Raw genomic sequence first — 24,690 nt, 5'->3', positions numbered from 1 at the left:
AATACATAAGAACCAAAGGAGACTGATTTAAACTGTATGGAAAGTGTGGGCCCCCACAAGGTACAGGAGGTGAAGTCTGGAGGAGAAAATGGAAACTCTCATGAAAGGATACGAATAAGGATGCTCAAGGCAGAAGAAATGATGGATGCAAAGTTCTAAATTCAAATGAGGCTTGTAGAGAGACACACACACTAGAAGCAGAAAGAAAACCCAGCAGGATGGAGAATAGGAAAACAGAGGAAAAGTACTGAGAAGGCAGGAATGGCAGGAGCAGGGGCGAAGGATAGTTTCAGAGATTCTGGGAGAAGGGATGTCGAGACCAAAGGCTGACAGGAGAAAGGGTCAAATTCAGCGCTTCAATAGAAATGACAAAGAGGAGGCTACCAAGATCTCTTCCGGAGGGCTTCAACTGAGCATTTCATTCTTCTCCAGAGGGGTCTCTTGATATGTTAATATTAATTTTGAACAGCCTGGGCAAAATGGTATCATTTTCATGGCCCAGTCAGCTGTGATCTGAAGTAAAATAGAGCAGTTCCTATGGAAGTATGGAAATGGAAGCGATCTTACCAGGAAATTTATATGGCTGAGGATTCCTTCTCTGCACTCGGGATCTTCTCAAAATATTTCCACCAAGACATCCGATCTATGACATCTCTAATCAAAAGCATGCAAGTGATGCACTCTGTAGGGGAAAATCCTAACATTTCCAATAAAGATGCACCAAAAAAAAAAAAAAAAGCCTATGTCACTAATCAATACCATATCCTGACTGCAAGTACAAGAATTTTACTAAAGTCATTACAAAAGGCTATTAAATTCTTTCTTACACTTGTGCTGTTAAAAGGCTGTCCTCTCATAGCCACTTGATGGCAAGTGTCAAAAGACATCTTGGGGAATGTCAAATCATGGAAGATGGACTTTTGAGTGAGAACTAAGAGAGAGAATAAACTATGCCCACACAAGTTCTAAAACGGGTATTTTCAAACTTTTCTTCATTATTTTGCCTTTTTTTAATCTCAGACCTTCTCTGAAACAACAAGTAAGGCAATCAAAACCCTCAACAGGACTTCACTCATGAATACAGAATTCCCTTATTGCCCCAACATGAGAGACACTGCTGAGGGCAGAAATATAGATCCCTGAAACACTATGAGCTAGTAGGCCAATCCCCATCTCCACTGCTTATGAAATACGGTACCATATTCCTCAGCCACTGTTTCTTGGTTTTCTCCCTTTATTCTGTCATCATATTAAATCTCAACATCCTGCTCATAAAACATCCAAATGCCAAAGCTCAGCCTTCTTAATTTCTAAGGACTTTCTCTTTACGCAGCTACACCTTAAGTTTATCACTATGCAAACCAGCACCATGGCCAAGTTCACTGTTTCAACTCCCCCTCTTGACCACAGCTTCCTTGTCTCTCCTGTGATCCTAGTGTAGCCTTCAATACAATTAAGCCATCATGCTTGCCCTCTCTCCTTCCTAAGGCCGTCAGTACCCTCCTGCCTCAATCATCACTGTACTCATATCATTATATATATATACAAACCCACGGCCTTGTAATCCAACACCACGTCTTCTATGCCAACCACCCCCTGAACCCCTGACTTCCCAACTATTCTTACCACTCACAACCCAGGGCTCTGGATACTGTTAGAAACATCTGTGAAAACATGGTCATTAATCTTTCCTGGACATATTCACGATGTCTAGCTTCAGCATCTCTTTATCCCTAGGCAGGAGTCCCTTTCCTCTTGTAGAAACTGCTCCTGGCTGTTCTAAACTATTTCTACTAACTCCTCTCTCAGCAGATGACCATTTCTTCCTAACAGTATTATCTATCTGTCCAACCAACCAGTTTACTGTCCAAAGATCTGTGTTTTAGTCAATCCTCCTCCTTTTTGTCCCAGCACAGGAGAGCTTTTCCCCTGATGTTTGCAGGCCTCCCCTCAGTGCAATAAGAACATTCTCTAGGCTCATTTTCCTCTTGCAAGCTACAACACACTTTCACATATTCTTTATACATTTTCTAAAATTATAGCCCATGCTAGTTGACTTGAGGCAGGAGACAGATGGGCCTCCAAGCTAAGAAGCTGGAGTCTGTCCCCTGTGGACAGATACTCCAAATAAGCAGGAGCTCGAGAGGAGCTGAGCCCTGCCCAGATAAGAGATAAAAAACCCACATATTCTTCATTCTCGAAGTCAAGAAGACTTTCCTGAGCACGTACGCACAGAAAAGCCTCCTTGGAGGTCAAAGAGAGGGTGTCACCTCATAGTAAGTGATGTCGACCTAGCCTTACACTGCTTCGCAAGACTCCATCCTGGCTGAGAGACACGTGCACACATGGGAAGATCTGAGGTATACTAAATGTGGACTCAGGACCAGGCAGAATAAGATGATTGATCAAAAGAGACCCAGAAGAAACGCCGCATCAAAGTGACCCCAACTACCACGAGGGCGTGGCTCTCTCTCTGAGTCCACCAGTGTGTATAACCATACACACTCTTTTTCTAATAAACACTTTGTTCACTACTTTCCATCTCTGTGTGGAAATTCCTCTCTACACAGCTGGCAGGCCAGGGCCTTGTCACTGGTGCCTAGTGGTCTAGTGGCTAGGATTGAGCTCTCATTTCTGTGACCCAACCTCAATCTCCAGTGGTAACCAAAACCCTGCTTCAAGCTGCTACAGGCTGAGGCCACCCAAGATCAAACTCATAACTCTCCTCAACTATTTGCACAAGATTTAACTTGCTCAATGCAGAACCCCAACTAACACAGAGTTAGGGGCACAGTGGAATATCCACGTGTAACTGATGGTTGGCCCTCAGCATTCATGGATTCAGCCAACAGTGAGTCATATAGAACTGCAGTATTTAATATTGAAAAAAATCTGTACATACCTGGACCCATGCAGTTCCATCCCATGCTGTTCAAGGGTCAACTATATTTTCCTGGCTCCCATGTAATTTCCAACTTTTTTTTTTTTTCCACATCTCCTTAACCATTCTTTCCCACTTCCATCATCAGCTTGTGATCTGAGCCATAAGTACACATACTACCCACATCTCTCCATGGTACTTGAACTTCTACTGTGAAGCTCAGAAAATCAGAGTGAAGATTATACTTAGAGCATTTGAAAGTGTCAAGTCACCTCCACAGACTGAGCCAGAGTGAGTCAGTCTCCCACAGTGACTGATCTCTACCTAGATTATACCACATGGCTGCCTCTCTGATGGGACTAGACCTAAGGTGGGCTGATGTTTCCTGATAAAATATGGTCACCCTTCCGCCACAACATTTCTTCCTCGATCGTATCTCCCCAACGTAGCCACCAAATTAATCTCTTGTAAATCCCACATTGATCCTCTCCTTCTATCAAAAAACTCTAGCAATTTTCCCACAGACTATAACACATAACTCAAACACTCAAAGGCAGGGCTGGCTCAGTCTCTGTGGGGTCTCTGGGTGCTGGTGTGCAAAGGTTTTGTTTGAGCCCTCCAAGCTTCTCTGGCAGGTATGGCATTTGAATCTAAATGTGATTTCGCCCCTCCTACCATCTTGATGGATGAAGCAAAAGCTAGAATCCAACAAGACTGTTGAAGCTTGGCTGGATGAAGCATAAGCTAGAATCAAGATTGCTGGGAGAAATATCAATAACCTCAAATATGCAGATGACACCACCCTTATGGCAGAAAGTGAAGAAGAATGAAAGAGCCTCTTGATGAAACTAAAAGAGGAGAGTGAAAAAGCTGGCTTAAAACAACATTCAGAAAACTAAGGGAGGCTGTCCTAAGATGGTGGAGGAATAGGACAGGGAGACCACTTTCTCCCCCACAAATTCATCAAAAGAACATTTAAATGCTGAGTAAATTCCACAAAACAACTTCTGAATGCTGGCAGAGGACATCAGGCACCCAGAAAAGCAGCCCATTGTCTTCGAAATGAGGTAAGAAAAAATATAAAAGACAAAAAATAGAGACAAAAGAGGTAGGGATGGAGCTCCGTCCCAGGAAGGGAGTCTTAAAAAGAGAGACGTTTCGAAACACCAGGAAACACTCTCATTGCCGAGTCTGTGGCATGCCTTGGAAGCACAGAGGGCAACATAATAGGGAGGAAAAATAAATAAATAATTAAAACCCACAGACTACAAGCCCAACAGTAACTTCCCCAGCAGAGAAGCAGCGCAGACGCCTGCACCCACCACTAGCAAGTGGGGGCTGGGCAGGGAGGCCTGGGCTGCATTGCTTAGAGTAAGGGCCTGCATGACCTGAAGGCAATCTGAGGGAACTAACTTGGGCTAGCAAACCAGACTGTGGGATAGCTACCATGCGCAAATCCAGCCCTAACCTAAGACACCACCAGGCCACGCACAGAACAAAGGACTGAACAGAGATAGCTGGCTGCAGACCATCCCCCTCCGGTGACAGGCAGCCAGAGCTGGAAGAGGGCAATCGCAGCCCCAGGGAGACATTATCTACCAAACTGCAAGCAGGCTTCTTTGCTAACTAAGACTTCCTGGGGTTCTGGACAGTCAACATCCACTTGAGAAGGTGTGCCGGTTGTACACCCAGAAAACCGAGGGGCAGGGACGGCGGAGGTGATAAGTCGCAGCGACTGCGCTCACCAAACAGGTCATCACCTGAGCTGCTCGGACCTGGGAAGGGCACAAAACAAAGGCCCAGCCGAGTCTGCGCCTCTGAGGGCTACCCGAGTGCCTGAACCTGAGCGGCTTAGACCTGGTAGGTGCATGCAGCCCAAGGCCGGCCTTGGACGGTTCCCGGAGGAGCAACCTAGGGCCTGAGCAATGTGGACAGGGATGGCACATGCGCCGTGAGCGGGAGCAGGCCCAGTGTGGCTGAGGCACTGCAACCACACACCAATGTTATTTGTTTGCAGCGTCCCTCCCTGCCCACAGCACAACTGAACAAGTGAGCCTAAAAGAAAGTGTCCACCACCACCCCTTTGTGTCAGGGCGGAAATCAGACACTGAAGAGACCAGCAAACAGAAGAAGCTAAAACGGAGGGAACCGCCTTGGAAGTGACAGGTGCAATAGATTAAAACCCTGTCGTTAGTACCAACTACATGGGAAGGAACCTATAGATCTTGAGAAATATAAGCCGGACCAAGGAACTATTCGAAAATGAACTGACCCCACAATACCCACAACAACACCAGAGAAAGTCCTGATATATTTTTACTATTTTTATGATCATTCTTTTCTTTTTCTTTTTTTTAACTTTTTAAATTTTTAAGTCATCTATTACTCCTTTAATTTTCACTTTTATAACCTACTATTACTTTGCAAAAAAAAAAAAAGACCTAGTATTTAAAAGCAAACTTCATATATATATATATATTATAATTTTTGTGACTTTGTTTTTTTTTCTCTTTTTTTTCCTTCTTTTCTTTAATATTGTATTTTTGAAATTCTAAACTCTAGATTTTTAATCTGTGCTTTTTGGTATTTGTTATCAGTTTTGTACCTTTAAGAATCCAATCTTCAGTATCCATTTTAACTTGGGAGCAAGATTACTGGCTTGGTTGTTCTCTCCCACTTTGGACCCTCCTTTTTCTCCACCAGGTCACCTTTGTCTTCTCCTTACCCCCTCTTCTCTACCCAACTCTGTGAATCTCTGTGTGTCCCAGACGGTGGAGAACACTTAGGGAACTGATAACTGGCTGCATCTGTCTCTCTCCTTTTGATTCCCCCCTTTTATCCTCCTGGCCACCTCTGTCTCCTTCCTCCCTCTTCGCTTCTCTGTATAACTCCATGAACATCTCTGAGCGGTCCAGCTGTGGAGTACACATAAGGAAGTGATTACTGGCTAGCTTGCTCTCTCCTCTATTGATTCCACCTCATCTCATTCGGGTCACCTCTAATTCCCTCCTCCTTCTTCTCTTCTCCATGTAACTCTGTGAACCTCTCTGGGTGTCCTTCACTGTGGAGAAACTTTTCATCTTTAACCTAGATGTTTTATCAACAGTGCTGTATAGAAGGAGAAGTCTTGAGACTACTATAAAAATAAGACTGAAAACCAGAAGCACAATAATAGTGGGAGACTTTAATACCCCACTCACACCTATGGATAGATCAACCAAACAGAAAATTAACAAGGAAATACAAACTTTAAATAATACAATAGATCAGTTAGATCTAATTGATATCTATAGGACATATCACCCCAAAACAATGAATTTCACCTTTTTCTCAAGCGCACACAGAACCTTCTCCAGGATAGATCACATCCTGGGCCATAAATCTAGCCTTGGTAAATTCAAAAAAACTGAAATCATTCCAAGCATCTTTTCTGATCACAATGCAATAAGATTAGATCTCAATTACAGGAGAAAAACAATTAAAAATTTCAACATATGGAGGCTGAATAACATGCTGCTGAAAAACAAACAAATCACAGAAGAAATCAAAAAAGAAATCAAAATATGCATAGAAAGGAATGAAAATGAAAACACAAGAACCCAAAACCTGTGGGACACTGTAAAAGCAGTGCTAAGGGGAAAGTTCATAGCAATACAGGCATACCTCAAGAAACAAGAAAAAAGTCAAATAAATAACCTAACTCTACACCTAAAGCAACTAGAAAATGAAGAAATGAAGAACCCCAGGGTTAGTAGAAGGAAAGAAATCTTAAAAATTAGGCAGAAGTTGTATCTTCAGTGGCTCTCTTTTGCCCAAGTTCAACCTTCTGTACAGGCTTCCAGGATAATGTTACTGTGCTCTTATAAGAAGGAGGAATATGGAAGAGATCCTTAATTAAAACATTAATATTATTTGTTATTTTCAATGCAACGACTTTAATCTTGTTCCAAAAACAAAAATACTTAATCAACTTTCTTAAAATGTAGAAATGACTTGACATTTTTAGGAAGAAGTAAGTTACTTTGCACTGCTTACTTAACTCTTCTCCATATGTTGTGATATAAACTTTTGAATATGGGATCTTACTATTTGCATAGAAATGTGTATGTATAATATACATACATACATGAGCATATATCTGTGTGTGTGTGTATATATATATATATGCATGCTGTGAAACTTGACTATACAACATAAGTCATTTTTTTTTAATTCCAGTAACGGGTAGTCTTTGACACAATGATTATCCTCTTGAGGCTGAATTCATTATTCACTTGTTATTTAGGTTTTCCTCCCAGTAGTGAGGGCTTTTGAGTCAGTTGCACTTACATGATTATTGTTATTTAAAACTAAAAAAAAAAAGGCTGCATTTTCAAAGATAAAGTTGAGATCCCTGTTGAGAAATACAGCCCAAATACTGAGTCTGATGTACATACAGGTTTCTGCAGGATGAAATAGAGTACTTTAGAATTTGGGGATTTGATAAGCAGGGCAGCCCAGGAAGAGTGACTTGGGAATGTAATACACCAGTAAGTAAGGGGTGCTCTCGCAGTTTGCTTTTGCCACTTTCAAGATCTTAACTTCTCAGGTTATTAATCAAAATTATTGTATAAGGTAGTCAATAGAATCTAGGTTAAAACAACAGATGGGGGGTTTGTGGAGTGTTTAATTGTCATGGGCATTTTTAGTAGCATAGGCCCTTTGCTCTGCATTTGAATGTTTCATATATTTTTGTTCCACAGTTAATCTTCCCTCCCCAGGTTTGTTATTCAACTCTAATGCCTGAATGACATTTTTTAGTAGTTTGACCTATTTTTTGAGGAATAGTTTGTGATTCCAATGCAGGTGTCTTCATTACTGTTACCTCTATATTGGGGGAATAGACAAAAAAAAAAAAAAACAACAACAACCCTTTGTTAGAATTACTGCACATGTTTCTGGAGAAAATGTTTTTTGAAGACTAGAATGATACAAGTGAGCAAAAGAAGTTGGTCAGCTTGACTATGGAGTGGTGGCAATAATCTCTAAACATACCAAAAGACTATGAGCTGGACTTAAGCTCCTTGGAATCTGAACAGATATAGGAACGTGGAATTGCCATTTGACAACTGTGACCAGGTAGTCTGGACCTTAGAGTCAGATCAGCCTGTGGCCTAAAGCCATTTCAAATACAGAAGCTGTCTGGGGACAACATTTATATAAATTTGAACATTAAGTATAATTTTTCCTCTTTTTCTTTTTTAATATTTGTAAACTCAGAGCTAAAAAAAGTGACTTTACTTTCTAAAGTTTGATATTAAGTTGACTGTGTTCCTTCCCTTACCGCCTCATTGTTCCCCTTCCTTTCCTAAAGCAATAGTACACCTTAGGTTATTTTTGCTTTAAAAATTTGAACGAAAAACTTCATGCCATGGATTTTTTTTTTGCAAGACACCTGTTTATCACTTTGTTCAAATGTAAATGTTCCCCCTATGCTTTTGAAATAAATTTCCTTTGTAAAAAAAAAAAAAAAATTAGCAGAAATAAATGCAAAAAGAAACAAAAGAGACCATAGCAAAAATCAACAAAACCAAAAGCTAGTTCTTTGAAAGAATAAATAAAATTGACAAACCATTAGCCAGACCCATCAAGAAACAAAGGGAGAAAAATCAAATCAATAAAATTAGAAATGAAAATGGAGAGATCACAACAGACAACACACAAATACAAAGGACCATAAGAGACTACTATCAACAATTATATGCCAATAAAATGGACAACGTGGAAGAAATGGAAAATTCTTAGAAAAGTATAACTTTCCAAAACTGAATCAGGAAGAAATAGAAAATCTTAACAGACCCATCACAAGCACGAAAATTGAAACTGTAATCAGAAATCTTCCAGCAAACAAAAGCCCAGGTCCAGACAGCTTCACAGCTGAATTCTACCAAAAATTTAGAGAAGAGCTAACAACTATCCTACTCAAACTCTTCCAGAAAATTGCAGAGGAAGGTAAACTTCCAAACTCATTCTATGAGGCCACTATCACCCTAATACCAAAACCTGACAAAAATGCCACAAAAAAAAAGAAAACTACAGGCCAATATCACTGATGAACATAGATGCAAAAATCCTTAACAAAATTCTAGCAATCAGAATCCAACAACACATTAAAAAGATCATATACCATGACCAAGTGGGCTTTATCCCAGGGATGCAAGGATTCTTCAATATCTGCAAATCAATCAATGTAATACACCACATTAACAAATTGAAAAATAAAAGCCATATGATTATCTCAATAAATGCAGAGAAAGCCTTTGACAAAATTCAACATCCATTTATGATAAAAACTCTCCAGAAAGCAGGAAGAGAAGGAACATACCTCAACATAATAAAAGCTATATATGACAAACCCACAGCAAACATTATCCTCAATGGTGAAAAATTGAAAGCATTTCCCCTAAAGTCAGGAACAAGACAAGGGTGCCCACTTTCACCACTACTATTCAACATAGTTTTGGAAGTTCTGGCCACAGCAATCAGAGCAGAAAAAGAAACAAAAGGAATCCAAATTGGAAAAGAAGAAGAAAAACTCTCACTGTTTGCAGACGACATGATCCTCTACAAAGAAAACCCTAAAGACTCCACCAGAAAATTATTAGAACTAATCAATGAATATAGTAAAGTGGCAGGATATAAAATCAACACACAGAAATCCCTTGCATTCCTGTACACTAATAATGAGAAAATAGAAAGAGAAATTAAGGAAACAATTCCATTCATCATTGCAACAAAAAGAATAAAATACTTAGGAATATATCTACCTAAAGAAACTAAAGACCTATATATAGAAAACTATACAACACTGGTGAAAGAAATCAAAGAGGACACTAATAGATGGAGAAATATGCCATGTTCATGGATTGGAAGAATCGACATAGTGAAAATGAGTATACTACCCAAAGCAATCTATAGATTCAATGCAATCCCTATCAAGCTACCAATGGTATTTTTCACAGAGCTAGAACAAATAATTTCACAATTTGTATGGAAATACAAAAAACCTCGAATAGCCAAAGCAGTCTTGAGAAAGAAGAATGGAACTGGAGGAATCAACCTGCCTGACCTCAGGTTCTACTACAAAGCCACAGTCATCAAGACAGTATGGTACTGGCACAAAGACAGAAATATAGATCAATGGAACAAAACAGAAAGCCCAGAGATAAATCCACGCACCTATGGATACCTTATCTTTGACAAAGGAGGCAAGGATATACAGTGGATTAAAGACAATCTCTTTAACAAGTGGTGCTGGGAAAACTGGTCAAACACTTGCAAAAGAATGAAACTAGAACACTTTCCAACACCATACACCAAAATAAACTCAAAATGGATTAAAGATCTAAATGTAAGACCAGAAACTATAAAACTCCTAGAGGAGAACATAGGCAAAACACTCTCCGACATACATCACAGCAGGATCCTCTATGACCCACCTCCCAGAATATTGGAAATAAAAGCAAAAATAAACAAATGGGACCTAATTAAAATTAAAAGCTTCTGCACAACAAAGGAAACTCTAAGCAAGGTGAAAAGACAGCCTTCAGAATGGGAGAAAATAATAGCAAATGAAGCAACTGACAAACAACTAATCTCAAATATACAAGCAACTCCTACAGCTCAATTCCAGAAAAATAAACGACCCAATCAAAAAATGAGCCAAAGAACTAAATAGACATTTCTCCAAAGAAGACATACAGATGGCTAACAAACACATGAAAAGATGCTCAACATCACTCATTATCAGAGAAATGCAAATCAAAACCACAATGAGGTACCATTTCACGCCAGTCAAAATGGCTGCGATCCAAAAGTCTACAAGTAATAAATGCTGGAGAGGGTGTGGAGAAAAGGGAACCCTCTGACACTGTTGGTGGGAATGCAAACTAGTACAGCCACTATGGAGAACAGTGTGGAGATTCCTTAAAAAACTGGAAATAGAACTGCATTATGATCCAGCAATCCCACTGCTGGGCATACACACTCAGGAAACCAGAATTGAAAGAGACACGTGTACCCCAATGTTCATCGCAGCACTGTTTATAATAGCCAGGACATGGAAGCAACCTAGATGTCCATCAGCAGATGAATGGATAAGAAAGCTGTGGTACATACACACAGTGCAGTGTTACTCAGCCATTAAAAAGAATACATTTAAATCAGTTCTAATGAGGTGGATGAAACTGGAGCCTATTATACACAGAGAAGTAAGCCAGAAAGAAAAACACCAATACAGTATACTAATGCATATATATGGAATTTAGAAAGATGGTAACGAATAACCCTGTATGTGGGACAGCAAAAGAGACACAGATGTACAGAACAGTCTTTTGGACTGTGTGGGAGAGGGTGAGGGTGGAATAATTTGGGAGAATGGCATTGAAAAATGTATAATATCATATATGAAACGAATCGCCTGTCCAAGTTCGATGCATGATACTGGTTGCTTGGGACTGGTGCACTGGGATGACCCAGAGGGATGGTATGGGGAGGGAGGAGGCAGGGGGGTTCGGGATGGGAAACACGTGTATACCTGTGGTGGATTCATGTTGATTTATGGCAAAACCAATACAATATTGTAAAGTAATTAACCTCCAATTAAAATAAATTAGTTTATATTTAAAAAAAAAAGACAACTAAGATCATGGCATCTGGTCCCATCATCTCATGGCAAATTAATAGAGAAAAAGTGGAAACAGTGACAGATTTTCTTTTCTTGGGCTCCAAAATCACTGTGGATGGTGACTGCAGACATGAAATTAAAAGACACTTGTTCCTTGGAAGAAAAGCTATGACCAACCTAGACAGCATATTAGAAAGCAGAGACATTTCTTTGCTGACAAAGGTCTGTCTGGTCAAAGCTATGGTTTTTCCAATAGTCATGTATGGATGTGAGAGTTGGACCATAAAGAAACCTGAGCATCAGAGAATTGATGCTTTTGAACTGTGGTGTTAGAGAAGACTCTTGAGAGTCCCTTGGACTGCAAAGGGGATCCCACCAATCAATCCTAAAGGAAATCTGTCCTGAATATTCATTGGAAGGACTGATGGCTGAAGCTAAAGCTCCAATACTTTGGACACATGATGGCAAGAACTGACTCATTTGAAAGACACTGATGCTGGGCAAGATTGAAGGCGGGAGGAGAAGAGGACGACAGAGGATGAGATGGTTGGGTGGCATCACCAACTCAATGGACATGAGTTTGAGCAAGCTCTGGGAGTTGGTGATGGACAGGGAGGCCTGGCGTGCTGCAGTCCATGGGGTCACAACGAGTCGGACATGACTGAGTGACTGAACTGGTAACAAAAAACAAAAATAAAACTTCTTAGCCCAGCTCTTAAATCCTACATATGCCGCAAACTACCAACCAGTCTTCTACTACTACCTTCTAAGAACCTTCTGCCTTATTCTACAAATGTACACAGTACTTTCTCACCCTGTGGCCCCTGCTCAGGGTCACTTACATAACTACCATGCCCTAGTTGTGTGATCTCCCTCAACTCAGACAATGCTCTCTAGAAGTCAGGGCCACCTTAAGGACACTCTTCTCAAACTGCACTTCCTCATCCGTGGGCGAAATGACACCAAACTGTGCTGGTTTCCCAGCACATTTAATTCACAGCCTGACTATTTTATGTATGTGAATCTCAACAAGGTGGTGAGGCCAGCAATATCGAAGATGATGTTTTAAATAAGCCTGTAATCCTCATTGTAACTGACAACCAACATCTTTATCTCCATCAACACTTATTCATTATGTGTCAGATACTTCGACAAAGCTTTACAATGATCCTGTGGACTATATATTACTATTTTTCCCATACATAAATGGGCAGCCTGGTTCATAGACAGGGGCCTAATGGGTACAAAACTATCTCTGTGATTTGTATTCTTAATACATTTATATTAGTGATAAATGTATTCCTAATAACTATGCTCTGATCCTATTTATTAGTTTATTAGTTAATCTGTCAAAGTAGAAAGTTTTCCCGTTCTTCCCAGTCAAGCACAATCTTCCGAGCCTTCAAGACCCAATTCAAACGTCACCTTTTCAGAAAGTCTCCTTATAAAACCCTGGCAAAGTTAGTTGCTCCTTCTGAGAACTATCTTTAATCCTTGTAATGTGTCTTCACTACAACACTAAGCTTATTTAGCAGACTGCTCAGTTAGAATGCGTTTCTTAATGGCAGTTTGTTCAATACTTTTAATTTTCAGAACAATTAAATGGGAAGTAAAATGAATGAAATTTATATCTACTGGCCAAATGAAACAAAAAGAAATGGTATATCTTACAGCAATATTTGATCATCATACTCACAAATCTTTTCTGTAATATTCAGTATGTGTATCACATTATAAAATGAGTTATGGCTGAGTGTAATTCAGAAGGCCTATTCTTCTTTTCAATATGTCCAAACAAAGCTTTATTCTTAAGAAATGGGGAAGAGACTTACCAGTCTTCTCCTTTCCTCTTCTACTGCGATGAGTAGTCTTGCGAATTCTTTTAGTGACTGAGCTATTTAAAAGATAATTGCACAAGAATAAACATTACAATAAAGATACTCATAAATTTGTATATATTCTGCGGTTTTATGTTTTTATAAGCACAAGACAGTATACACAATGGATTTCAAAGACTAAAAGTTATAGATAAGAAATGGCTACAAACTGAAGCTTAGCACATATCAAGTATAATATTTTTTCTTCATAAGCACTAGGGAAATATAGTTTATAAATTTAATAAATAAAATTTACACATTAACAAACAAAAGTATTGTACTGGAATCACTTCTAAATAAAATTTTACAAATAATAAATTCATTAAATCTGAATACACCATCTATAAGAAGCAATAAATTCAGTTCTATTTGGATGTATTATACTTAGTGAAAGTGAGTAAAAGCCACTCGGTCGTGTCTGACTCTGCGAATCCATGGACTATACAGTCCATGGAATTCTCCAGGCCAGAATACTGGAGTGGGTAGCCTTTCCCTTCTCCAGGAGATCTTCCCAACCCAGGGATCAAACCCAGGTCTCCCACATTGCAGGCAGATTCTTTACCAGCTGAGCCATGAGGGAAGCCCAAGAATACTGGAGTGGGTAGCCTATCCCTTCTCTAGTGGATCTTCCTGATGCAGGAATTGAATCGGGATCTCCCGTATTGCAGGTGGATTATTTACCAACTGAGCTTTCAGGGAAGCTCATTATACTCAGTAGCAGCTAGTAATGCAAAATCTCCCACGGACTTCTTTCTAGAAGCTCAACACATATAAATACTTAGAAATGGATTCTGTATTCTGTCTCGCTGTATTACTCTCATATCCAAGGTACTTTAGACCCTCGCTAGTCGGAGTGGTCAGAGGATGACCAGCATCAGTATTCTGGGAGCTTGTTAGAGATACAGACGCTCAGACCTCATCCCAGAATCTGCATTTTAAAAGGATCCCCAGGTGATTCCTTTATACATTAAAGTTGAGAAACATTACTTTAGAAAACTATCTGAAACTGTATTGCTGTGGTTTGCAAAGTATTCAAAAACTATGGAAGGACAAACAAAGAAATTAAAAAGTGACAACAGCATATTCTTTAAAAACGCACAGGGCTGTGAAAGATGAATTCATCCACATTAATATGAATTATTAAGCACAGTCAGAATGTTTGGAGTACAAAACTAACAAAAGAAATAGTGAATGCAAATTTTGTTTTGATTTAAGCTAGACCCTTCCCATCTATGTCTTTATTCTTTAGGCTCCCACCTCTTTCTTCATCCACACTAATAGTGAAAATACCCTGAGACCAGAAGTTTAGTAATTCTGGCATAAAGTCTACAATAAAGGCAGGTGAGTAGTGATAATAAATCAAGAGTCTCATCAACAAAACTTATTGAATGCTTATAAGAATGCTTTCTATTCAAGAACTTAAAATTACAAACTTGGATTTTTTTTCTTTCTCTCTTCTCAGAATTACTAGGTTTTACATTAACTAAACTGGTTTGAAATGCTACCTCTGTGATAACTTCACACTGTATTTTATTCAGTTACCAGGACAGAGTAATCTAATAAACATATGAATGGCCTTAAAGTTAAGTGTAACTTTTTTCAGTGTTTAGAAAATGTGATTTTCATTTCTGCAAAAATACCTTTAAAATATTATAATACGATACAACCCAGTTTTGACAACAATAAGCTGAAGAGAAAAACATTTTATTAATACAAATAGACGATTTTAACTGATGTGTGCAATAACATATTATATTTTTGTAACTTCAGTAAAAAAACAAACAAACAAAAAGTATCCAAACACCATCTGGCAACTATCTACTGCCAACTGAAGATCTGTCGAAGAATCTGGAAAAACAAGCCCCATGAAACTTTGGATGCTGAAAGGTAATGTTATTATGCCTACAGAGAAAGAAGCCAAGAGACACTGGAGGCAGCAGGCACTCCTGAGGCGAGAAGACAAGAGGAGATATAAAGAGTGGTTCAAAGTCTGAAAAGAAGCACTTTTACCCCCAGATTTTTAACTCAATGCCTCCCAAACTTTTTAATAAGTATCAAAAAAATACAAAAACAAAGAACCTTACCCTCATATGCTTCTAGTTAACCCAAAAGCTATTGGGTTAACACACTCTATTGAAACATGGGAACAAAACAAGAGCAAAAGATATGAATTCTAGCAAAAAAAAAAAAAAAGCAAATGAATTCTCAGGACAATACAAAGCTATTCCAGAACAACAGTTGTGCCAAACTTCCAGAGGCTTTTGTCTACACTGGGGCAACAGGTTAGAAGCTCCAGGAAAGATCTCCAGAGAAAGAAAACAAAGAACTGATCAATATCCTGACACATCTAAATGCAAAGAGAAGAAATTTACATTCCTTTTTTTTTTTTTAAAGAAAACTCAAAGGCAATTATAGTTAATGATCAAAAATATTCAGGGGGGAAACATTGCAGAAAGCTCCAAAGCTTGAATTTGGTACATGCAATGGCACCCCACTCCAGTACTCCTGCCTGGGAAATCCCATGGGTGGAGGAGCCAGGTAGGCTGCAGTCCATGGGGTTGCTAAGAGTCAGACACGACTGAGCGACTTCACTTTGACTTTTCACTTTCATGCATTGGTGAAGGAAATGACAACCCACTCCAGTGTTCTTGCCTGGAGAATCCCAGGGACCGGGAGCCTGATGGGCTGCCGTCTATGGGATCGCACAGTTGGACATGACTGAAGCAACTTAGCAGCAGCAACAGCAAATGTTTACATAGCATTTACACTGTATTAGGCAGTATAAGGAACATAGAGATGATTTAATATAGTATGGGATGGTATGCACAGGTTATATGCAAATACTATAAGATTTTACATAAAGGACTTGAGCAGTCAGGGAGTCTGGAATTTGGGAGTACCGGAACCAATCCCCTCCAAATACCAAGGAACAACTGTATTGACTCTCGGGAAAGCAAAGTGATACAGCTAACACTATCAAAATAGTTCAAATAACAGAGTTGTGAGTAATATGTACTAAGTCACTGAAATATAAACACTGACAGAGTCATTAAGAACAGGATACCACAAAAACTGGTTAAAACCAACTAACTCCAAGATGGTGGAAGATTTAGCCTTCAGGGGACCCTGAGCCTCATTATACATGCATTGTAATGAATTAGCATGCTAAGTAACACACCCACAGGTGCCATGACAGTTCTGAAGCCAAAAAGCAAGCAGCGGCCCAGTTCCTGGAAATCTCCACGCCCTCCCCCAAATAGTTAGAATAATCCTGCCCCTTGTTAGCCTACGAAATTACCCAGCCTTATAAAACTAACCACTCCACATTTTGGGGCAATCTTGCCTTCTGAAACAGACCACATTCCGCCTGTGGAGTGTGTATCTCTCAAAGTAAACGTGCTTTCATTTAACTAAGGCTTGCTCTTGAAATTTTTCCTGATGGAAGCCAAGGACCCTCACTGGGCAGCCCATCTCAGGGACCTGTCCAAGACCTGAGGCATAACCATCTTCTAGCACCCCACTCTCCTGCAATAGTCCTTCTGTGGAATTAGTGGCAGGGACTGGTAGAAATGGAGATTGCTCATTTCTGTTAAGCTGAAAATAAATCTGTAACTTCTCAAACAAAATTGCAAATAAAAGTGCTTTACCTCCCTACTAGCCAACACCACAAGTGGGTACAGACCAGGTATTATTAATTTTCTCAAAGGGTTAAATAAATATCTAGCACACCAAAGCCTATCAGCAGGTATTTTTTTTTTTTTGGTTATGATGTTAAGTTTTATGGTATATGTATCTTATCACAAAACGTTTTTAAAATACATAGTAACAATGTCACCAAAAAAGGAGCACACTTAAGTTGTTTTTAGATATTTGTAAAGTTGTCCAACCATTGCCACAATTTTATTTTACTTTTTTAGACTTAAAAAATTTTTTTTTTTAGTTTTTTGGCTGTGCCCCATGGCCTGTGGGATCTTAGTTCCCCAACCAGGGATTGAACCCATGCCCCCTGCATCGGAAGTGTGCAGTCTTAACCACTGGATTGCCACGGAAGTATGCCACAAACAATTTTAGAACCTTTTCATCACCCTAAAAAGAATACCTGTACCCATTAGCAGTCATTCCTCATTGCCCTTCCTCCCAGCTCCTGGCAACTACTAATCAATTTTCTGTCTCTATTGATTTCCCTATTGTGAACATTTCATACAAATAGAATCATATAACATGTAACTTTTTGTGTCATGCTAACTTTAATTTAGCATAATGTTTTTTAAGGCCCATCCACACTATCGGATGTATCATTTACTTTTACAGCTGAGTGATTTTTCCGAAGGAGAGATATATTGTCCATGCATGCTCAGTCATATCCAATTTTTTTGGACCCTATGGACTGTAGCCCTCCAGGCTCCTCTGTCCATGGGATTCTCCAGGCAAGAATACTGCAGTGGGTTGTCATGCCCTTCTCCATGGGCGTCTTCCTGACCTAGGGGTCCAACCTGTGTCTCCTGCCTTTGCAGGTGGATTCTTTACCACTGAAACCACCTGAGTAGCCCCAGAAAGAGATGCTGCTGCTGCTAAGTCGCTTCAGTCGTGTCCGACTCTGTGCGACCCCATAGACAGCAGCCCACCAGGCTCCTCTGTCCCTGGGATTCTCCAGGCAAGAACACTGGAGTGGGTTGCCGTTTCCTTCTCCAATATCAGCAGGTATTTTTGAAACACATGAGACAATAATTTAATGTTAGACTGGCAGGGGTACACAGTGTGTGTGTATTAGTTGCTCAGTCGTGTCCAACTCTATGAACCCCATGGACTGTAGCCACCAGGCTCCTCTGTCCATAGGATTCCCCAGGCAAGGGTACTGGAGTGGATTGCCAAACTGTCCTCCAGGAGATCTTCCCAACCTGGGGACTGAATCCAAGTCTCCTGCACTGCAGGCAGACTCTTCATCATCTGAGCCACCAGTGATACTCCAGAAACTCCCAATTAATCAACCCAGAAAACATTCACCACCCCATGTAGCATGCCCTAGTAGTCTTGGGGTGTATTTCAGGATGATGAACTCAGAAGTCCAAAGGCTTCCCCAAGGTAACTACTACTCAAAAACTGTGGAGTTGTCTTAAATCAGATTTTGGTTACAAGAATCTGCCAGCAGTGCAGAAGATCTGGGTTCGATTCTTGCCTGGAGAATTCTGTGGAGAAAGGAGCCTGGCAAACTCCAGTCCATTGGGTCATAAGGAGTCAGACATCACTGAGTGACTCACACACACACACAGCCACACACACACCCACACACACCCACACACACACACTAACACACACGGAAACTCAAGTTCTCGGTTTGCTGTTGTATTTCTACATCCAAACTTAATGATACCATTTTATCCTTTATTTGAGTGGTTTTCTGGTCTGCTTCCCTTATAAATACTATTTATAGACTCAGTACAATAACAGTAGATTATAACGAGACAGTCGGAAGAGAAATCTTAACTTGCAGAAGCACACACATGTTTGGCTCCTCACAACAAAAGCTACTCGCCTTCCAGCAGTTTTCTGGGTCTGCCCCAATTTGACAATAACTTTTGCTCCCTCTTTTTCTTCAGTTGATTTTTTCAGGGAAATGACTTCATAAAAATTAAACTAAGATTGTTCTCTTTAAAGATTATAGTCCTAGTTCTATACGATCAAACTGTTTCTTGGTCCAAATGAAGCTTTCAGGTTCATCTTTTGTTCTGTAAGACAATGAACAGCCCAGGAATACTAAATATTAGTAATTTATTTCATGAATTAGGGGCAGTGGCCAACTAATTTTTAAACCTATACCTAATGTTTTCCCTAAATCTTTAGATTTATGATGTTGAAGTATCACATAAGCAGTTTACTAAGCACAATATACCACAGAATAAAAACAGGAATTAACAATCCTATAAGGCAAGAATAAAACAATTCAAAGTATTATCACATAAATTGTGTTTTAGGAGAAGGGGCTAATGGAGAGTCACTCACTTGCCTGCCCCACTCTCAAAGTCTAACAGGTACCTCTGACATAAATCAGGCAGATCCAAGTTGCCCAGTGTACCCCAGCAACAATCTAGAGATTAGAAGCCAGTTATTAGAATCTCCAATGCATGGGACCCACAAATGCCTTAAGCGACCATGAAAACAAACCTTCTCCACCAGGCCCTGGGCACACCACATATACAAAATGACTCTTCTAACACTCATCACAGGGTCTTATACAAAATGGCTACTGATTTTGTAACTGCTTGAGCCACTGTTTTGGAAAATTTTGCTTAAGCAAAATCTGAAAATATTCTTTATTACATGCAAATTTCTGATACCCAAATATTTTCTCTTATAATAAATTATGTGTGATGCTCCATATTTTATTAATTTAATATCCACATAAATAAAAACCACTGCATTATCTGATTTAGGAGGTTCAAACTAACACTGAATATAACAGCTGGTTCTGTGATGCAGTGGTAAAGAATCCACCTGTCAATGCAAGAGACTCAAGAGACTTGGGTTCAATCCCTGGGTTGGGAAGATCCTCTGAAGGAAATGCAACCCACTCCAGTATTCTTGCCTGGGAAATCCCATGGTGAAAGGAGCCTGGCAGGCTACGGTCCATGGGGTAGCAAAGAGTCAGACGTGACTGAGCAACTGAGCACACACACCTGCAATTATAGATTCTGACCATACCGAGGTGGTATGACAGGAGTTTGATTTAGTGAGAGTAATATTCCAAAAACAATACTTAATACACAGTGGGCTTTCAATAGATGGATTTAAGGAAACATTCCCACCAGCTATTTTCTCTGTAAGGAGAAACATACCAACTTATTCTAGGCTTCATAAAATATTATGAAAAGAATAGGCCAGAGACTGAAAAATTATGTTAGCTATTCACATTCTTGCCACCTGCATGAAGCTTTCCTGGCTGTATTCACCAGTAATAATCTTTCCCGTTCCTGACCATCTGGACTATCTGAGATTACTGGAAAGCAATCAAAATATAGCTTTATATATAAAATTTAACTTTCAAAAAATTACTGAGGTCAAGAACACTGCTATAGGTTTCCTTTTTATCTCTACAATGTGATATTGAAAAAACACTTTTGGAACAAAAGAAGTCTATTACTCAGATGCATTTATGACAGCCCCAAGAGCATAAACATTCACAAAGATAACAGCTGAATTATACCTAGATGGTGAAGAAGTGTGATAATGGCTTCTATATTTACTAATACCATAAATTCTGAAACATTTATGAACTATCTAAAATATCTATTTCCTAAAATTCTTTTCAAGAAGCTTAAATTCATCCTACTATTTTCAACTGTGGAAAACCTGTTCAGAGTCTGGGAGTAAGAATGAGTGAGAATAAAGAAAATTGGTCCTTGTTCATTGTTGATATAAACTCCACTACCTTAAAAACTAAGCATTATACTCTATTAAATATTTCAACAATTTAACAGCTTGGGCTTTACAGATTTCACAACTAGAAGAAATGAAAAAGAAATATCTCCCCTGCATCTAACCAACATTTATATTATAGTCAGACAATGATGTGCTAAGTATTTCTTCTAGGAGCCTTTCTTCAAACTTAAACAAAGATACACACTCAATAACAAAACAAAAACAAAAACAAAAAAAAACAAAGAACAGATCACAAATTCAGTGATATACAGAATTATGTCCACAACACATTTTTCTCACTTTATCAGAGTGAGCAAATCACTTATGAAGTTCAGATATGCTGATGAATAGAGGGAACTGGGTTAGCAGTAGGATTTAGACTTGGATAAACCAAAAGGAAAACATGAAAACCTGTAAAAGTCTATAAAAGTGAGACTGAACCAATGCAACCACATTTTGTAATCCAGATGATGCCCCTGACTTTTCTATTTAGGTGTGAGTGGGTTCTGTCAAGCTTTTTCTCTGGGACCGACTTTTCATGAAAAATAGTAGCAAGGCAGTAAAACATCAGTACTGAACTGAGGTTGTGAGCCAAAGCAGGTGAATTCATCATATCCTTCTGGGCCACATGGAGAAAAATTAGAGCAGAGTCAACCTACATAGCCAAGGGACCCCAGCACTACACAAGCATGCAATGATCTAACAGGGTATCACATCAGCAGTTCACAGCTGGAACTCCCACTGAGGGAGTTTTCATTGTTTGAACACTAAAAAGATCAAAGGTAGCATACTGGCTGAAGTATCCAATAGAAAGTTTTGTTGGTTTAGGAACAATTTAACCCATAACCAGAGCAGGCAGCATAGTCAGTCTGTGGTATGTCTGAATAATAAATACTGTGTCTGCAAAACAGACAGAGTGATAGAAAAAATGACAACAATTCTCCCACCAGATACTGTAAGTCTTTGGTAACAATTAATATCCCTACTGATGGGCTGTCCACTCTGGCTGCAATACTGGCACTATTTGCAACCACAAACTCTAGCTATTCTTTTCTGAAAGCCACACATCAAATAAGATTTTTCCACTCCATTTGTGGCTTCAAGCTCCATGGATGCCTAGTTGCAAAGTCAATAAATTGCTTCCTAAACCAACAGAAAAAAAAGTCACAGGCCCGCTGTGGAATTCTGGCAGGTCACAATAATATACACCAGTACTCAGAGCAACTGATCTTTTTTCTAGCGCTTCACAGGCCTGTGGAATCCAAGGTCTCACAAGCACATTTAGTTCTCTTTGAGGTAACTGAACTGGGTTCTCCACAATGTCCCCAGGTTAGTGTTTTCTTTAATGGCCAAATACATCAAAAAGCAAGATTAACCTTGAAAACAACCCCCTTTAAAAGAATTTAAACATGAATTTAAATTCTTTTATCAATACACCCTACCAATGCATCCTTGTGTAGCCCTGTATTCAAGTGAATTCAGTTCAGTTCAGTTCAGTCGCTCAGTCGTGTCTGACTCTTTGCGACCCCATGAATCGCAGCCCACCAGGCCTCCCTGTCCATCACCAACTCCTGGAGTTCACCCAGACTCACTTCCATCGAGTCAGTGATGCCATCCAGCCATCTCATCCTCTGTCGTCCTCTTCTCCTGGCCCCAATCCCTCCCAGTATCAGAGTCTTTTCCAATGAGTCAACTCTTCTCATGAGGCGGCCAAAGTACTGGAGTTTCAGCTTTAGCGTCATTCCTTCCAAAGAACACCCAGGGCTGACTTTAGAATGGACTGGTTGGATCTCCTTGCAGTCCATGGGACTCTCAAGAGTCTTCTCCAACATCACAGTTCAAAAGCATCAATTCTTCGGCACTCAGCCTTCTTCACAGTCCAACTCTCACATCCATACATGACCACAGGAAAAACCATAGCTTTGACTAGATGGACATTTGTTGGCAAAGTAATGTCTCTGCTTTTCAATGTGCTATCTAGGTTGGTCATAACTTTTCTTCCCAGGAGTAAGGTCTTTTAATTTCATGGCTGCAGTCACCATCTGCAGTGACTTTGGAGCCCCCAAAAATAAAGTCTCACACTGTTTCCACTGTTTCCCCATCTACTTCCCATGAAGTAGATCTAGTAGATTCCCAGACGCATGATCTTCGTTTTCTGAATGTTGAGCTTTAAGCCAACTTTTTCACTCTCCTCTTTCACTTTCATCAAGAGGCTTTTTAGTTCCTCTTCACTTTCTGCCATAAGGGTGGTGTCATCTGCATACCGGAGGTTACTGATACTTCTCCCAGCAATCTTGATTCCAGCTTGTGCTTCTTCCAGCCCAGCGTTTCTCATGATGTACTCTGCATATAAGTTAAATAAGCAGGGTGACAATATACAGCCTTGACGTACTCCTTTTCCTATTTGGAACCAGTCTGTTGTTCCATGTCCAGTTCTAACTGTTGCTTCCTGACCTGCATATAGGTTTCTCAAGAGGCAGGTCAGGTGGTCTGGTATTCCCATCTCTTTCAGAATTTTCCACAGTTTATTGTGATGCACACAGTCAAAGGCTTTGGCATAGTCAATAAAGCAAAAATAGATGTTTTTCTGGAACTCTCTTGCTTTTTCCATGATCCAGCGGATATTGGCAATTTGATCTCTGGTTCCTCTGCCTTTTCTAAAACCAGCTTGAACATCTGGAAGTTCATGGTTCATGTATTGCTGAAGCCTGGCTTGGAGAATTTTGAGCATTACTTTACTAGCTTGTGAGATGAGTGCAACTGTGCAGTAGTTTGAGCATTCTTTGGCATTGTCTTTCTTTGGGATTGGAATGAAAACTGACCTGTTTCAGTCCTGTGGCCACTGCTGAGTTTTCCAAATTTGCTGGCATATTGAGTGCAGCACTTTCTCAGCATCATCTTTCAGGATTTGAAAGAGCTCAACTGGAATTCCATCACCTCCACTAGCTTTGTTCATAGTGATACTTTCTATGTGCTGTGCTGACTTCACACTCCAGGATGTCTGGCTCTAGGTGAGTGATCACACCATTGTGATTATCTGGGTCATGAAGATCTTTTTTGTACAGTTCTTCTGTGTATTCTTGCCACCTTTTCTTAATAGCTTCTGCTTCATAGTAGATATTATTTTAGTAAGAAGAAATTACTATCACTGTGTAATTTTCTAATTAAGTATTAAAGAACTGGAAGAAATGCAGAGCCTGCAAATGAAAACAGTTATAAAATTAAACTTTTGTCTAGTTGACCAGGGACTTTGCCCAGAGTTAGGAGCTGCCTTGTCCCTGCTTCTTCACTTGCTCCATTCTTCCATCAGCTGAGCTATCAGCCATCTGGGCAGTACTCGGATGCCAATGCAGATGTCGAACAGGCTCAAGGGCAGAATCCTCACTTTGGAATCCACTGGCTTAATATCAAGTGATTGCTTCCTGCTTTCTCTTGTTCCTGTTGATCCTCTAAGAGTACCCAGATTTTTGCAGGGGTTATAACCAGTAATACAGTCTCCTTTTAAATTCCCGACTCCTGATCCTAGCACCTCCCTCCATACTTGGGTTCACACATTCCTCGGGTCCCCAGGCACTAACCTCTGGTAGACTTTGATTGATCAATATGGGTCCGAACATTAACTGTCACTGCACCTTTGGGCTGAGATTCAAAACTTGTGGCCAAACTGTTAACCTTTCACTCTTTTCTGGTCTAACCAGATACGCAGTCTGGCTTCTCTTTTCCTCACTGGTTTAACAACTAGACTGAAAAAAAACTGTATGTCCTGTAAACCAGGGGCTTCACCCACAAATGAAAGCTACTGCTGCTACTACTGTTATAGATTGTTAAGATAACGACTAAAATACAGGAGA

At 39.8% G+C, this 24,690-nt stretch overlaps 1 protein-coding gene across 1 annotated transcript in view; it reads right to left on the bottom strand.

The window, feature by feature from the left end:
- ARHGAP42 (Rho GTPase activating protein 42) overlaps window positions 1-24,690 on the bottom strand; it is a 348,862-nt gene that overhangs the window by 213,799 nt on the left and 110,373 nt on the right. The window contains exon 3 of the mRNA XM_005889073.3: window positions 13,379-13,440. Within this exon, the coding sequence (XP_005889135.1) occupies window positions 13,379-13,440 (62 nt within the window). The remainder of the gene's footprint in view (window positions 1-13,378; window positions 13,441-24,690) is intronic.

Source organism: Bos mutus, chromosome 15 (assembly GCF_027580195.1).
Source record: "Bos mutus isolate GX-2022 chromosome 15, NWIPB_WYAK_1.1, whole genome shotgun sequence".
NCBI lineage: Eukaryota > Metazoa > Chordata > Mammalia > Artiodactyla > Bovidae > Bos > Bos mutus.
The sequence above is the reverse complement of the archived record's forward strand: the minus strand, read 5'-3'. Positions and strand labels throughout refer to the sequence as shown.